The following is a 17,467-nucleotide window of genomic DNA, read 5'->3' as shown; positions in this document are numbered from 1 at the left end:
ATAATTACCCGTCGACGCTTCGTTCATATCGGGATTAAAACGGGAGACGAGAAAATCGTTAATTACAACATAAACTAAAGATTTGTGAAAATATTGAAAAATGTTTTAAAAGTTTATCTTTAACATTAGGCTGATACAAATATCAAAAATGTTTTCGGTTTCATTAACTTTTTGAACATTAAGATTGAAGAATATTGAATGTCCATCATAACAGAAAAGTTCAATTTTTTAAAGAATTATTAGAAAATTTCATGAATTCTGTCTTTCAGCAAATTTAAGTAATCAATATTTCTCAATATCAATTTTTCACATGTTTAAATTCTTCTCAGAATGAAGGTTTATGCATTTTTTATGAATTTCTGAAGAGGATTTGAAATTCAGTTTGGGAAATAGTTGGTAATATAGAGTTGTCTCATCAAGTTTTTTTAAAGAAGATGAAATAAGTTCAGTTGATTGGTTCATTAAAGATTTTAGTAATATTATTAGATTATTCAACCCTTTGATGTTCATGTTTGCTTCTCCTTTGAACCAGAATGTTCTGAATCGAAAAATATGCCAACTGAAATGTCTTATAGTTTTCTCCCTATTTTTTCGGGTTGAGTGTTTCGTTTAATGTTCTATGAAGAAAAAGTTGGATCATCAGCTTTTGGTTTTATATCAGAAGTTCTTTAGGAGAATGACTGCTTCTTAAAGAGTAAAATTTCGTCATGCGAAATCTGTGACTTTTAGGATAATAACTACACATCATTAGTGTCTTCGTCTAACCATGGGAAGAATTTTTAATTAATTTGTGTTTTCACAAAGATTAATTTTTGGAATCTGAAATGAATTTCAAGAAATTTGTTGTGTTCAAAGCTTCTTAATTGATTTGGATAAAATTTGTTGAAGAAGTTTCGAAACGATAACCTGAAAATATAAAAAAAAAAGAATTTTGATTTAAAAATTAAATTAAAATTAAAACTTAACTTAAATCTCTGAAATATCCCTTTGTAACTTGAAACATCTTTCATAATTGCCTCATTTTTAATAAAAATTTCCAATAATTTTTTTTCAGGTCTCTTCTTCATGCAGTTCTGTCTATGTCGATGGCTCCGAAGGTCGAGGCTCTTCAAACGCTACAATTGTTGTCAAGTATGGAACTTACAGCGGTTTAGCCAAATTCATCGTTTGGATGCCCGAATTCCCATTGGAAGTTTCTGTCGCTGATTTCCGCTTGTCTCAAATCAAAGGATGGCGCGTGCCTGACGAGCACAATAAGTGAGTAAAGTTTGATCTTCACAAATTTTGAAGAAATTTTAGAAAATTTTGTTAAACCAAATTGATTAATTTTCAGTGTGAATGGAAAACTTCGAAGAAAACGCGCTTACAGCTTAAGTCATCATAGCGAAGATTACAACAGCGATCGTGGAAGTTGCAAAGCTCGATATCAACAAAGCCCGGTAGAGGTTTATGCGAGATTTTTAGCTGTTGATCAAGTAAGTCTTTCTAACTTTTTTATTGCTGAAAAAAATTGTTAAATTAAACTCAAACTTTAAGACTTATAAGCTTAAACTTAAACTATAGTTAAAATTTTAAAAAATATGTATTTTTTGACTTAAGCTTAAATTTGAGGTTAAGTCAAAAATTAACACGTTTTTAGTAAAAATTAATTAGTTAAAAATTTAGTAAAATTATTTAGTTAAAAAAAATATTTTAATTTATACCTAATTAAGCTTTTTAAGATATTTGATATAATTTTATTTAAAAAAAAAATAAAAAAATTTCTGAATTAAGTCAATTAATTCTAATTCAAATTGAAGAAATTTTTACTTTTTACGTTTAAGCCTTTTTAGATATTCAAAACTTTTTAAATTTTTTTCTTAACAAAATTTTTTTTTTTCATAGGATTCGGGTCGTGTTAGTTACCTCATCTCCCGTCGCACAGCTTTGCGAGTAACCGATCTCGTTCAACCTTTATTCCGTGTCGCAGATCCTAAAATCGCCACGTTACGAGGTCGCATGTTGCAAGGCAAATCTCCGGGTCGAACTGACATCCAAGTTCTCTCTCCAATCACAGGACGAGTAATTGGCACAAAAGAAATCCGCGTCAGTACCGACAAAGTTCAGATCAAAAGATTGCACGTTCGAGTTGTTTCGGGACTTCAACTTACCATAACGCCAGATACGGCGATCGAGAATGGATATATCGCGGAAACGACTGTCACTCGTAAACTCACGGCCCAATATCAAGAAGGATTGATGGATATCGACATTGAGTTCGATGATGGATCTCGTTCGCCATTACGTGACATTTCCGTCGATGATTACTTTTTGTTAGTTGAGAGTTTGGATACAGAGGTCGTTGCTTTCGCGCCAATGTTGGCGTCGCATCATCCACGTGTAATCGCTGTGGGACAAGGACACGGAGATTTATTGAGAGTTACGTTACTTTTACCTGAAGAATGTCGTTCACGTCGAAATATCCCACTTTTGAAGCCAAATAATGGCGGGAAAAATTCAGCATCGGGTCCAACGCTCGCAACAGCTCTTGCTTCAGTCGAAGTTGATTTTGGAGGTTCTGACACGAGCAAATCAGATCATTCTCGACCTGATACTGTGCAAAATGACGGCACTTCAAGAGGTTATCGCGGCAGAGATTTGGGAGATTTGGCTGATATTTTGATTGGAATCCCGCTAAAAGATGCAAGTCATCATGAGCCAACAGTTCAAGCAAGGCAACATCGAGGCATGACAGCTTTGGATACGCTCAATGGAATGGTTTCGCACAAAAGTTCAGTTCATTCTGACATGACGACCATCGAGATTGGCATGTATGTGCTTTTGGCGGCTTTTTGTTTGGCAATTGCAGTTTTTGTGGTTTCGTGCGTTGTGTATGCGTCGAAATTCAAGCCTGTGCCGATTGAAGCTGTCAATGGCGATGATGGGGAAAGAGATGTTTTGGGACTTGGCGTGTTGCGAGAGATGAAGAAAGGAAGAGATTCGACGCAAAATGCTCATGATTGGGTTTGGTTGGGTAGAAATACGGTAGATCGTAATAGCATGGCGGTTGATGCGATGAACGGAAATATGTGGGAAAATGCAAGAGGTAAGTTTTTAAAAATAATTTCTAAATTTTTTGGTTCATTTTGAAATAAAATCTTTAAAAAAATATTTTTAATTTAAAATTTTTCGAGATTTTAAGAAAAACTTTAAAAACTTTAGAATATTAAAATTTAAATCTAAAAAAAAATATTTTTATAAAAAAAATCAAAAAGATGATTTTCAAAAAATTTAATTTAAAAATTTAAATAAATAAAAATTTAATTTTTTTTAAACATTTTGAAAAAAAAAAAAATAATTTTTAATAAAAAAAATCCTTGAAAAATAATGATTTTCAAAAAAAAAATTATTTAAATTTTTTTTTACCAAAAATTTGAAATTTAAGAAAAAAATTTGATTTAAAATAATTAAATTATTTTTTCTTATCACTTTAAAATGATAAATATATTATCAGAATTTAAAAATAAAATCTCAAAAAATTATTTTAATTTTTTTTTAAATTTTGAAATTTATAAAAAAAATTTTAAATTATTTGATGAAATTATTATTATTTTTTTTAATTTTTTAAAAATTAAAATTAATTAATCAATAATAAAAATTAATAAAATTCGTTTAAATTAAAATTTCAAAAATTAAAAATATTTCTTTATTTTTTTTTTTACCAAATTTTGCATTAATGAAAATTTACCTTTAAATAGACTCCCGAATTCGTATCACAAGTAACCCAATGATGTATGCGAATGCAGAGGCAATGCAAGTTAACAGCTTCGAGACGCCTCAACGACAGTACAGACATTATCCAATGGTCAACAGTATCGACTCGGCAACATATTGCAAGAAAGATAGATTCATGAATGGACAGTAAGTTTTGAATTTTCTTTGATTTAAAAACAATTTTTAATGAATTTTTGTCACAGAAGTTTAGGAGCTCCGCCATTGCCGCCCCATGGAGTGCCGATAATCAAACCACAAAGACCTGATTATCGTCCTCCGGTTCCGCCACACAGAAATATCGGCGTAACGGCAAACATTGGACAACCGATTGTTGGAAATGGAGAACAGCAGGTTAGTGTTTTTTGATATTTTTGAGTTAAAAATTTCAGTTTTAAAAAAAAAATTTAATTTTTCGGTTAAATCTTATTTTTTTAAATTTGAAGCCTTAACGAAAAAAAATTTTTATTATAAAAAAAATTTTGACAATTTTTTTTTAAATTGAAGCCTTTGTTATAAAAAATTAAACTCTAAAAGAAAAATGCTCCGAAAATTTTATTTTTAAAGAAAATATTTAAAATTGAAATATTTTAAGAAAATGTTTTTATGCGTTTCAAATTCTTAAAAAAAAATAAAATAAATAAATTTTAAAATAACAAAATATAAAATTTTAAGGAAAAAATTGAAAGATAAATCCTCCCAAAAATAAAAAAAAACTGTAAATTTTTAAATAAATGCATATTAATTTTATATCTTTTACTAAATTATCTCAACAAATTACAAATTTTAAAAATTATTTAACAAATTTCAATTTTAGAAGTAAAACTTCTTTTTGGAATGAAATTTAATGAATTTTGATCTAAAAAAAATAAATATTTTAAAAAAGACTCATATGAAACAAATTTTCTTGTTCGAGAATTATTTTCTTTAAAAGAAAAATATAAAAATTATTTTTTTACAGAAAAAAATCAAATTAAAATTTTTTTTCAAAAAAGAAAAAAATTTTGACTTTGTAAAAAAATTTGTATGAATGACAAAAGAAAAAAAATTGAAATTTTGTAAATTTAATATGATTTTTAAAAAGTTTTCTTTTCGATCCGCCTTTTTGAGAAAAAAAACATTTATGTAGAACATTTTTAAGAAAATTAGACTCAACAAGAGTTCTTATTCCTTTGTTGATAAAAAAATATTTGAAATTCAAATTAATATTTAATGACAACTGAACTGATTTTTCAAATTTTAACCAAAAAAATTTAAATTTTGTGAAAATTTTAGCTAATTTCGGGAAAAATTCTTTAAAAATAATTCTTTTTTATGAATTTTAGATTTAAATTTCAATATTTGTAAATATTTTCTATAAAATGAAATATTTTCAAGATTCTCGTAACATTTTTGTTCAAAATATTGTCTCTCTTTCGCCCGAAAAATCAACTTTCAATTAAAATGTGTTCTCTTCTTTCACTTTTTTCGTTTACTTACCTTCTGATTCTGATATTTTCGTCGAAATCTCTTCTTTTTCAATTAAAAATCACTTTTTCTTGATATTTGATGGTCACATATCGGATTTATTTTCGCGTTTTTCAACACACCTTAATAAAAAAAACAAGCACTCTTTGCCCCATCGTGAGACTTCTTAGGCAACCAAAGCTGATGCTGTGCTTGATTCGTACTTCCAGGTTGGTGGCAAAACGCTCTTGATTTTGTAGTAGCGGGCCAATCGGTGAATACGTGACTCGATCAAGATCAAACGGAATTTGCTGTCAATGTCTTTGCGGTTGCGTTCCAAATGCTTGCGGATTGAGACGGCTTTCTTGATGAGGTAGTACAAATCCTCGGGGATATCGGGCTTCAAGCCGACAGCCTTCATGATCCGCAAGATTTTGTTGCCATTGACGAAACGAACTTGAGCGACGCCGTGCGAGTCACGAAGGATAATACCTAAAAAATTAGATTTTTTGTTAATTTTTGTTTAAAAAATGGGAAAAAATGCGTTCTTACCAATTTGGGATGGAGTCATACCCTTTTTGCCCAACTTTTTGATTTGTTCTCTCACATCGTCGGCGGTGAGTTTCAACCATGAGGGCACTGAGCGACGATAAGGTAGTGCGGATTGGGAAATACCCTTTCTGAAAGACAAAAAAGAAAAAAACACATTTTAATTGATTTTCTGATGGCTGTACACAAACACGTATAGCGGGCCACGTGCAAGATGGCTGCGATACATTTCACTTGATTTTCGCGAGAATTAACACAATTTCACTAAAATTTTCATCGTTAAGCGATGCACTCGAGACACTTTTACGGTTTTTTAGTGGAATTTTGTCGTTTTTCGCGTGAATTATCACTAAAAATTACCCAGGAGCGTGCATACGACCCATTTTGGCGAGTTTTAATTTTCAGAAAGACAGAATTGACAGTTCTTTGGCAGCTCGTGGAGTTGAGGAACTGGGGTCGGCACGTTTTTTGTTTTGTATGCTGGGTTGTATCACTTTTAACCGACTCAATTTGTGACGTGAAACCCATTGCATATTTTGATATTCGAGATATTGTGCATTGGGATGATCATGTATTGAATTAGCATGAAGGCAAAATCGGATTATCAATTTCATTCGTCTCAAAAATTAAAACATTTATTTAATTTAATTAATTTATTAATTAATTTATTTAATTTTTTAATTAAAATTGTTTTAAAATTCTAAATTTTTAGAAATTATTTTAATAATTTTTTTAAAATTTTTTCTTATATTTTTTAGTGAATTTAAATAATTAATTTAATTTTAAATTTAATTTATTTAATTATTTTAATAAATTTAATTAAAAATTATTTAATAATTTTTTATATTTTTAATTTTAATTTTTTAAATACTTTTTAATCAATATTCAATGAATTTTCAAGTCTCTTATTTGCTTTTAATAAACAATAAAAATATTTTAATTTTTTTCTTTTTTGTCAATAAAAAAAATAAACTTTATGAATTAATTTATTAATTTTGAAAAATAATTATTTTTAAAATTTATTATTAAATTTTCTCGATTTTTCTCGATTTTTGAAAAAATATTTTCAAATTTTTTAAAATATTATTTAATTTTTATAATACATTTTTGTATTAATTTTTTGTATTTTATTTTGTAAAAAAATATTTTTTAAATTTAATTAAAAATAAATTATTAAATTTTCAATTTTTTCTAAATTTCTATTTTTATTCTATTTTTTTTTTATTAATTCAATAATTTTTTAAGTCGTTTTTTTTTTAATTTTTAACAATTTTTTGACAATTAAAAACATTATTTTATAAAGTTAAATAAAAATTTAATTATTTTAAATTAAATTTAATTAATATTATCATCAAATTTCCTAATTTTTTAAAATTTATTTAATTAAATTTTTTCCACAATTTTTGATTTTTTTATTATTTAATTTTTATTTTAAATTTTTATTTCAATCTTAATTTTTAGTTTTAATAATTTAATTTTTTTAAATATTTAATAATCAATTAATTTTTAGGTTAAATTGATTCTTAAAAATTATTAAAAAAAAATTATTAAATTTTTTTTCTTACCTAATTTCAGGAATTCATCGTTCCGCGTCGTCCCCCAAAGCATCATTTGCGCCAAGGCAGTAACGGCATCATAAATCCCTTCTTCGCTGCCGTCAATCCCGTTCCAAGTACGAGTCAACAACAACCGCAGCCTGCGTCGGCATCGCATCGCATCCCGCAACAACATGCCGCGACCTCAGGTCTCTTCAGCAACAATCCACCGCAGTATCTGATACAGGCGCACGAGTTGCAACGCAACGGCAAAAGTCCCAAATCGCCGCGTCGCCTAAACTTAATGAGCTTCGAGGGTGTCGAACTTGTGCATCACAATGCGAATCGCGAACTCCATCAAGCCGAAAAGTTGGTAGAAACTGCGAATAATTTCCAGTTTGACACGATGACACCAAAGAAGCCACAAACGCTCGACTTGGAGCCGAAAAATGGCGACGAGGAACGCAAAGAAGACGAAAGTGCGGAAAAATTATCCGCATCGCCGCTTCACATCTCCGAAAATGACGACGAAGATGCGAAAAATAAGACTTTGGAGTCGAGCAGCGACGATAACGGAGGATTTGTGACACCGCCCGGCATGCCACGCACGAATCGCGTCAAGCGAGCAACTGTCGTCGGCAACCCGATGTTCTCCAATACGCCAGATAGCGAGATTGGACCCGGAGAAAGTCTCGGCTTGGATGATCTCGACATGGATTACGAACAAATTATGCATTATTTTGACAATTTAAAGGTAAATTCTGTTAAAATTTCAAAAAAATCTCATTAAAACTTGATTTTTTTGCAGGAATCTAACGCTTGAGTGCAAGAGATCATTTCAAAGATACGCGAAATTTTGTCATCTTTCGAGCAGCAATACCGTAACGTAGCTCTTAGACCTGCGTCGCCCGCTAACTCGACAATTCCACACATTGACGATCCAAATTTCTTTTATTTTTTCGAAAATTTAAGTGAATCTTATGCATAATAAGAGAACCAGGTGTCATAAAAAAGCAACAAATCGAATCAAATTGAATTGAATTATTATAGTTTTTACCTGAATTCGTCATAAAAGTATTTATTGTGTTTCATTGAGAAATTTGAGAAAAAAATATATATTGCTACTGTTAATATGATATAGTTGATACCTCTAAATTAAGCAAGTTAACTTAAAAGCGCAAAAAATTCATAAAATAATTTTTTTTAATTAAAATTTCATTTTTAAAGTAAAATTTCATAATTTTTTAAAAAATTAAATGATAAAAAATTATGAAAAAGCTTTAAAAATTAAATTTTAATAAATATTTTGACTCCTGTCAATTTTTTTGACGTTTAAAATTTTTAAAAAATTTAATTTTTTTTTTAAATTAAAATTTTGAACATTTTTAAACTAAAAGTTACAATTAAGTTGATAAAAAATACATTTTAAGTAAAATTTTGACAGCTGTCATATTAAAAATATTTGACAGCTGTCAAAATTTTTTCAGTTAAATGTCTTTTTCATCAACTACAAATCTTAAATTAAAAGTCTAAAATGCTCAAAAATAAATTTTAAAGAATGAATTTAAATTTGTCAAAAATATTAAACGTCAAAAAATTGACAGGTGTCAAAAATTTCATGAAAATTCGATTTCTGTACATTCAAGACTCAATTTTCCAAAATTTAACCTAAAATTGACTTTTAAGTTGATTAAAAATAAAAAAAAGAAATTTGATGTTTGACAGCTGTCATATAAAAAAAATGACAGCTGTCAAAATTTTTAATTAAAATTTCTCAAATGTCAATTTTAGGTTAGAATTTTCAAAAATTAAATCTTATGATGTTGAAAAATTGGTTTTTATATAAATTTTTGACACTTTTCATTTATTTTAACTGTCAAAATCAGGTCAAAATTATGACAGATGTCAAATTTTTATTTAAAATGTTCAAAAAATGATTTTAAAATTTTTTTATGAACAAAGCGCCGTAAACTTAGAGACTTACCATTAAGTCAGAATTTTTACACCTTCGACAGGTGTCCCGGATCTCAGTTAAAACCCATTTTTTGTTTAGATTTGTGCGTTCATATCGTGCTGGAATCGCGTGAGCCTTTGAAGTGATCAGAAAAATTACAAAAAAATCTTGAATGAAAAAAAAAATAATTAAATTTGAATTAAATGAAATAAACATATTCTGCTTTGGAACAATCATGATACTCTGCTTTGTTAACACACGCTTGTTTGAGAAGAAGAAACGCTTCCAAGATGAAATTTTTTCCAGCACCCCCAATTTTTTGACGCACGTTAATTGAGAAATCCCCCTTTTGTAGTTAGTTAGTTTTATCAAGACGCCTCAAAAGTCGAAGAATGAAATTCACAACCACCTCAGTAATTTAAGGCTGCCATTTTTTGAATAGTTTTCACTCCAATTTCTTAATTAAAAATTTAACTTTTTCTCAAAAAAAAAAATCTTATTCTATAAAAAAAAATCTATTGCAGCCTCTAATATTAATCGATAAGCTAGAAAAAAAAAAGAATGAAGCAAAGTTCTATATCATCAAATCTAGTCATAAAACGCATATTATTAACGTTAATCAATTAATTATTAACTATTATTTACCTAAATATATAAGAAAAAAAGTAAAAAAGGAGAAAATAGTGTTATTCAAGCTTAAAATATATAAATATAATTAATAAAATAATATTAATAAAAAATAAGAAAAAAACATCCCGAGATGAAGAACTCCAAAAAAAATAGTTAATAGGTGATTTCTACGATGACACAAAACACACAAACAGGGAAATATCCACCAAAAAACTCTTCTTCATGCGAAATGCACAACATGTTTGTGACATCATTTGTGTAAAAAAAAGTAAAATATCACCTAAAAAAATATTTATAAAAATTTGTAAAAAATAAATACAAAAAGTCACAATCAATGTTAACCTGTTGTATTAAATAATTAAAAAAAAAGTGAATACAGTAAAATAATGATAGCAACAAATATAGCAAAAAAGGAAAGAAAATAGATGCTTTTGTATTAAAATAATATATATAAAATAATATAACATAAAAATATATATATTAAAAAAACAGATGGTAAATCATATACAAAACTGAAATCATATTCATTATAAAAAAAAATCACAAAAATGAACCATCTTGCTTCTTAGAACAAATGTTTAACAAAAAAATATTTATTATAAGATGATTGGAAGAGATTCAGTAAAAAATAAAAAAAAATATTTTTTTTTGTTTTTTTATTATTTTTTTTAATTATAATTATAAAATATATAATATATATATTAATTATATATATTTATAAAAAAATTATAAATAAATTATATTTTAATATAATTATTTAATTTATATTAAAAAACTATATTTATTTATACATTTTTTATAAATATATGTATATAATTAATATATATTATATATAATATAATTATAATAATTAAAAATATTATTATTAATTATAATTTTTAATAAAAGTTGATCTCGTTATATAATTTTAAGTTGTAAAATATTATTTAAATTTTTAATATTATTATTTTTTGTAAAATATAAAAAAAATCTAAATATTTAAAATTATCCCAAAAACAAATTTAAATATTCATTGCTTTTTGTACCTCTTATAATTTATAACAAAAAAAAACCTGCATCAATTTCCGCTTAACAATTAATACTGAATCGGCATGTTGTAACATTATTAAAATTAATATATTAAATAAATATATAACTTATAAGAAAAGATACTCAAAAGAAAACACAAACCGTTGCTTTATGACGTTATTAACAAACTAACATTATACTTACATGATAAACAAAGTAAAAATTAAACTCGTACTTATTATGTATGTTTGTGTAAAAAAGAAAACTAAAGAAACTGAGGAATGAGGAATCCAATGAATAAAAAAAAATTAAATGATGCAATAAACGTTTAATTAATTAATTTAATCTATTAATTGATTAATTATTATCTTAATCTACAGCTGACTCTATTTATCATCATCCAACATATATATATTTAAAACAAAATAAATGCTTTGAATTAACAATTTAAAAAAAATCAATTATCAAGAAAAACTGAAAAATTAATAATCGTATATATAATGCTATATATTCAAGAAAAAAGACAAGAAATAGAAAAATTATGTTATATGTGCAAAAAAATAATAAATAAATGAACACACAAACAACACATATTATTATTATTAATATTATCTATAATATTTATCATTATTATGTAACAAGAACATATTATGTGAAGATAAAACCAAGAGGAAGAAAAATGAAAAATATACAAAAAACCAACAAATATTATTTGTAATTGTAAAAGAAATGTTGCGTTTTATTTATTTATGGAGAAAAAAACGAATGTTTATGTTATGGTAAGTTATACAAACCTTGTATATTTTTTGATATTTTTACAAGATTTTAAAAGTCTGGAAGATTTTTTTGAATATCAGAATAATTTTTTGTTATGATTCAAGTTTATTAAAAATAACTTCTGCAAATATACATGTATATACTTCAATTTGAGACGGTGAAGGGTGATCTAAAAATGGGTAATTTTCAAAAATCTAAAATTTTTTTTCATTGAATGAGCCCTCAAACTCTGATTTTTTTGTTTCGTCAATAAGAGGATTTTGGCTGAAAATGACTTTTTTTTTGTTTCAGAGTTTATTTTGTTTCGTCAAATATCGACCCAATATGAACAGAAATCAACTTTAGAATGAATATTTATTCAATTTTAGGCTTAAAACTGGTCAAAAAATGACTTGCAAAAAAAATCAGAGTTTGAACCTCCAAACTCTGATTTTTTTGTTTCGTCAAATATCGACCCAATATGAACAGAAATCAACTTTAGAATGAATATTTATTCAATTTTAGGCTTAAAACTGGTCAAAAAATGACTTGCAAAAAAAATCAGAGTTTGAACCTCCAAACTCTGATTTTTTTGTTTCGTCAAATATCGACCCAATATGAACAGAAATCAACTTTAGAATGAATATTTATTCAATTTTAGGCTTAAAACTGGTCAAAAAATGACTTGCAAAAAAAATCAGAGTTTGAACCTCCAAACTCTGATTTTTTTGTTTCGTCAAATATCGACCCAATATGAACAGAAAGGAACTTTAGAATGAATATTTATTCAATTTTAGGCTTAAAACTGGTCAAAAAATGACTTGCAAAAAAAATCAGAGTTTGAACCTCCAAACTCTGATTTTTTTGTTTCGTCAAATATAGACCCAATATGAACAGAAATCAACTTTAGAATGAATATTTATTCAATTTTAGGCTTAAAACTGGTCAAAAAATGACTTGCAAAAAAAATCAGAGTTTGAACCTCCAAACTCTGATTTTTTTGTTTCGTCAAATATCGACCCAATATGAACAGAAATCAACTTTAGAATGAATATTTATTCAATTTTAGGCTTAAAACTGGTCAAAAAATGACTTGCAAAAAAAATCAGAGTTTGAACCTCCAAACTCTGATTTTTTTGTTTCGTCAAATATCGACCCAATATGAACAGAAATCAACTTTAGAATGAATATTTATTCAATTTTAGGCTTAAAACTGGTCAAAAAATGACTTGCAAAAAAAATCAGAGTTTGAACCTCCAAACTCTGATTTTTTTGTTTCGTCAAATATCGACCCAATATGAACAGAAATCAACTTTAGAATGAATATTTATTCAATTTTAGGCTTAAAACTGGTCAAAAAATGACTTGCAAAAAAAATCAGAGTTTGAACCTCCAAACTCTGATTTTTTTGTTTCGTCAAATATCGACCCAATATGAACAGAAATCAACTTTAGAATGAATATTTATTCAATTTTAGGCTTAAAACTGGTCAAAAAATGACTTGCAAAAAAAATCAGAGTTTGAACCTCCAAACTCTGATTTTTTTGTTTCGTCAAATATCGACCCAATATGAACAGAAATCAACTTTAGAATGAATATTTATTCAATTTTAGGCTTAAAACTGGTCAAAAAATGACTTGCAAAAAAAATCAGAGTTTGAACCTCCAAACTCTGATTTTTTTGTTTCGTCAAATATCGACCCAATATGAACAGAAATCAACTTTAGAATGAATATTTATTCAATTTTAGGCTTAAAACTGGTCAAAAAATGACTTGCAAAAAAAATCAGAGTTTGAACCTCCAAACTCTGATTTTTTTGTTTCGTCAAATATCGACCCAATATGAACAGAAATCAACTTTAGAATTAATATTTATTCAATTTTAGGCTTAAAACTGGTCAAAAAATGACTTGCAAAAAAAATCAGAGTTTGAACCTCCAAACTCTGATTTTTTTGTTTCGTCAAATATCGACCCAATATGAACAGAAATCAACTTTAGAATGAATATTTATTCAATTTTAGGCTTAAAACTGGTCAAAAAATGACTTGCAAAAAAAATCAGAGTTTGAACCTCCAAACTCTGATTTTTTTGTTTCGTCAAATATCGACCCAATATGAACAGAAATCAACTTTAGAATGAATATTTATTCAATTTTAGGCTTAAAACTGGTCAAAAAATGACTTGCAAAAAAAATCAGAGTTTGAACCTCCAAACTCTGATTTTTTTGTTTCGTCAAATATCGACCCAATATGAACAGAAATCAACTTTAGAATGAATATTTATTCAATTTTAGGCTTAAAACTGGTCAAAAAATGACTTGCAAAAAAAATCAGAGTTTGAACCTCCAAACTCTGATTTTTTTGTTTCGTCAAATATCGACTCAATATGAACAGAAATCAACTTTAGAATGAATATTTATTCAATTTTAGGCTTAAAACTGGTCAAAAAATGACTTGCAAAAAAAATCAGAGTTTGAACCTCCAATGATTTTTTTGTTTCGATTTTTTTGCTAAATAAAACCTGTACATCGAAAACGCAAAATTTTAGGAAAAAGTCCAAAACAAAAGTTGTTTCTAATGCCAAAACCTTCAATTTGAAATTTTTTTTCATCAATTTTTTTTTTTGCTAACATCTTTAAAAGGAGAACGGTGATCTAACTCAATCTTCAAAAATGGGTACATAAGCCCTCATAATAAACTTACCTTTTTTGTTGTATTTTTTTAACGTTGAAAACTTAAAAAAATTCTCAAAAAGTAAAAAAAAAATTTTTTTTTTCATAATTACATTTATTTTTCTATTTTCACAGTTTTAACCTATTTAATAATCACATAGAATTTTATATATATTTATAATTTATATATATTTTTTTCTTGTTCATGTGTGTCAAGTAGTAGGATTTTCATTTTTATATAATTTTCTTTTTTATTATATTTTTTTTAAATAACCAAATTCAATTTTCTTCCATAGTTTAACATTATCCTTCCAATTTTTTTTTTGTACGAATATATTTCAAAGTAACATGGTAATGTTTGTTAAATAATTATCAATTTAATAATAGTAATAATACATAAAAAATAATTACTTTTTTGCATTTTTAATACAATAATAATATAAAGTTAATAAATTAATTAATGACGAAAAATTCTTACAATTAATTAATTTGTGTTTATAATAATTGAAACTTTTTTATATTTTTAACTTTGGCAATTCGTGGATGAATTGAATAATAAATTTTTATTTTCCCTTCCGATGTTTTTTGATTTTTTTTTTATTTATTTATTTTTATTTTTTACTTTGTATTTGTGTTAGGTAAGAAAAATGATAGTAGTTACAATTTTATATATGAAATATTTTTTATATGTAGGAAAAAATCGTTCGGTTTCACATTTTACATCAATTCTATTTGTTATTCATATTTTATGTATTTTTTCATTTTTTTTTTGTATGTTTAGAGAATTGTTTGCAATATATTTTGTATTTTTTTTAAATATATAGTAAACTTTTCAATTGTTTCTTCTATGTTATCATTTTTTTCTTGGGGGAGGGGAGGGGGTTGGTAATCAAAAATCTGTCAAATTTTACGATTTATATAAATATGAATGAAGTTTTTTTTTTAATTATTTTTTAATTATATATAAGAATATATATCTTACTCCGTCATATTCCGAAAAAAAGTTACAATATGATGTTCTTTATGTTTTTTTCATATTGTAATCAATCAAAGAGAATGGTCATTTTTTAAACGTTTTTTTTTTGTCACTATATAGTTATTATAATATACATAATAATAGTAATAATATAATTATTAAATACTAATTTCTTGCGCTTTCATTGTGTGTTTTTTTTACTTTATATTTAATAATTAATTTTAAATATATATTTATTTATATTATGTATATAGTCACCATTCAGCAAAATGTATGTGGAAAAATCCCCTCCTCACGTCACAAATTCAGATGATTGTCATTATTGGCAGCTTTCATAGGTGACAATAATAACAAGCATCGACGAAATTTTGTGACGTGACTCGGAATCGAGAGCAATCTTTCCACTGAGCCCCTACATATGCTGCTTGGTGAGTTTTTTCATTTTTTTTTTATTTTTGACCATTGCCATGAAGACTCATTCCGATTAAGGCCAGGCAATGATCCGATTTTAATTTTAATAATATATATTTTTTTTATTTATGTTTTACAATAATAATCATAATAATAATCATTTATATATATATTTTATGTATAACTAAAGGATTTTATTTTGTATCATTAATTTTTTTAACGATCGCATAATTTTAGTTTTTTTTTCTTTAATTTTTAATACTACAACGATCGACATATAGTTTGGTTTGAAAAAAGAATTATTCGTATTTTTTTATCATTATATATAATTATTTTTTTTTATATATAATAATAATTTTTTTTAGATCTCAAGTTTTTTTTTTAAAGCAAATTCTTTAAACCATTTCTACTGCGTACAAATAATTCGTATCGCAGATGTGTAAGTGTCTCAGTTGTTTTAATGTTGTAGTATGTGTTATCTATTAGATTTATATATAATAATAATTAATAATAATAAGACAAAGTGTTCGCGATGATAATGATTGGATTTTCCGTCGAAGAAATGGGTTCTACATTATTAATTATTATTTCTGTTTTGATTGCAAATATCCTGGTTATACCGATGGGTTTTTATTTTTTTTTTTTTATTTATTTTTAAATAAATATATTTTATTTTTTTTAAGCGCGCGCATAATGCGTGTGTGTGTGTGTGTGGATGTTCATATAATTATTATATATATTTTTTTTCTTTAATTATTTTTTAATTTGAGTTCGTTCACTCGCGTCTTTGTATTGTATGTATGTTAGAATGTAATAAAAATAAATTTAAAAAATAAATAAATAAACAAGGAATATATTTTTATTAATTGGTTGGTTGGTGGGTCACGTATTTGTTTTTTTTTTATATATTTCATTTATTTTATAAATATATATATTCTTTGAAATGCTTTAAAAAAATTATTCCTTGCGTTTTAAATAAACAAAAATATTTTTTATCTATACATTTAATTATTATTTTAACTTTTTCGTGTTTTATAATTAATAATATTAATTTTTTAAAAATAATATGAATAATTAATTAATTTAAATCAAAAAAAATAATTTAATTAATAATTTTTAATTTAATTAATTTATTAATTAATATTAATCATTTATTATTAAATTAATATTAATAATTCATTAATTTAAATTAAAAAAATAAATATTAATTTAATTTAAAATTTTAAATTAAATAACTTAATTATTATTTTTTAAATTTAAATAATTAATTTTATTTATATTAATTATTTTTTTATTAAATTAATATTAATAATTAAATTAATTAATTTAAATTAAAAAAATAAGTATTAATTTAAAATTTAAATTAATTTAATTATTATTTTTTTTTATTTTAATTAATTAATTATAATTATATTAATTATTTATTATAAAATTAATATTAATAATTATATAGATAATATAACATAATATTAATACATAATAATAATTAATTAATAAATTGATTGATTTTTTTTAATTATTTCTTGATATTTTGATGGTTAAATACGTTTTGTTTTAAATCATTTATGTGTTTTATTTATTTTTGTGTATTTGTGTGTTGTTGTTGTATGAAAGTATATAAGTTATTATCGTTTTTTTTTAATAAATACATTTTTTAATAATAATAATTTTTTTAGGTGTATCATTTGAGGTGAAAATATTGCGGACATTTTTCCATTAATTAATCTTTTTTTTATTATATATTTTTTTTTTATTTTTTTTGTATTTCCGCTAATAACTTT

The 17,467-nt window shown here is 25.2% G+C and overlaps 2 protein-coding genes across 2 annotated transcripts in view; one reads left to right on the top strand and one right to left on the bottom strand.

The window, feature by feature from the left end:
• Positions 1-10,120, top strand: part of LOC134835956 (transmembrane protein 132E) — a 110,726-nt gene extending 100,606 nt beyond the window's left edge. The window contains exons 7-14 of the mRNA XM_063851011.1: positions 1,055-1,257; positions 1,334-1,475; positions 1,885-3,085; positions 3,738-3,900; positions 3,957-4,104; positions 7,321-8,034; positions 8,089-8,354; positions 9,334-10,120. Of these exons, the coding sequence (XP_063707081.1) occupies positions 1,055-1,257; positions 1,334-1,475; positions 1,885-3,085; positions 3,738-3,900; positions 3,957-4,104; positions 7,321-8,034; positions 8,089-8,103 (2,586 nt within the window). The 3' untranslated portion in view covers positions 8,104-8,354; positions 9,334-10,120. The remainder of the gene's footprint in view (positions 1-1,054; positions 1,258-1,333; positions 1,476-1,884; positions 3,086-3,737; positions 3,901-3,956; positions 4,105-7,320; positions 8,035-8,088; positions 8,355-9,333) is intronic.
• LOC134835957 (small ribosomal subunit protein uS15) lies at positions 5,283-6,207 on the bottom strand. Its single transcript, XM_063851012.1, has 3 exons — positions 6,106-6,207; positions 5,749-5,876; positions 5,283-5,688 (listed from the first exon to the last, which is right to left on the bottom strand). Exons 1-3 carry the CDS (start codon positions 6,126-6,128, stop codon positions 5,384-5,386), a joined length of 456 nt encoding a protein of 151 aa, XP_063707082.1. The 5' UTR covers positions 6,129-6,207; the 3' UTR covers positions 5,283-5,383.
• Positions 10,121-17,467: the final 7,347 nt, after the last annotated feature.

The sequence above is a fragment of the Culicoides brevitarsis genome, chromosome 3 (genome assembly GCF_036172545.1).
Source record: "Culicoides brevitarsis isolate CSIRO-B50_1 chromosome 3, AGI_CSIRO_Cbre_v1, whole genome shotgun sequence".
Taxonomy (NCBI): Eukaryota; Metazoa; Arthropoda; class Insecta; order Diptera; family Ceratopogonidae; genus Culicoides; species Culicoides brevitarsis.
The sequence above is the reverse complement of the archived record's forward strand: the minus strand, read 5'-3'. Positions and strand labels throughout refer to the sequence as shown.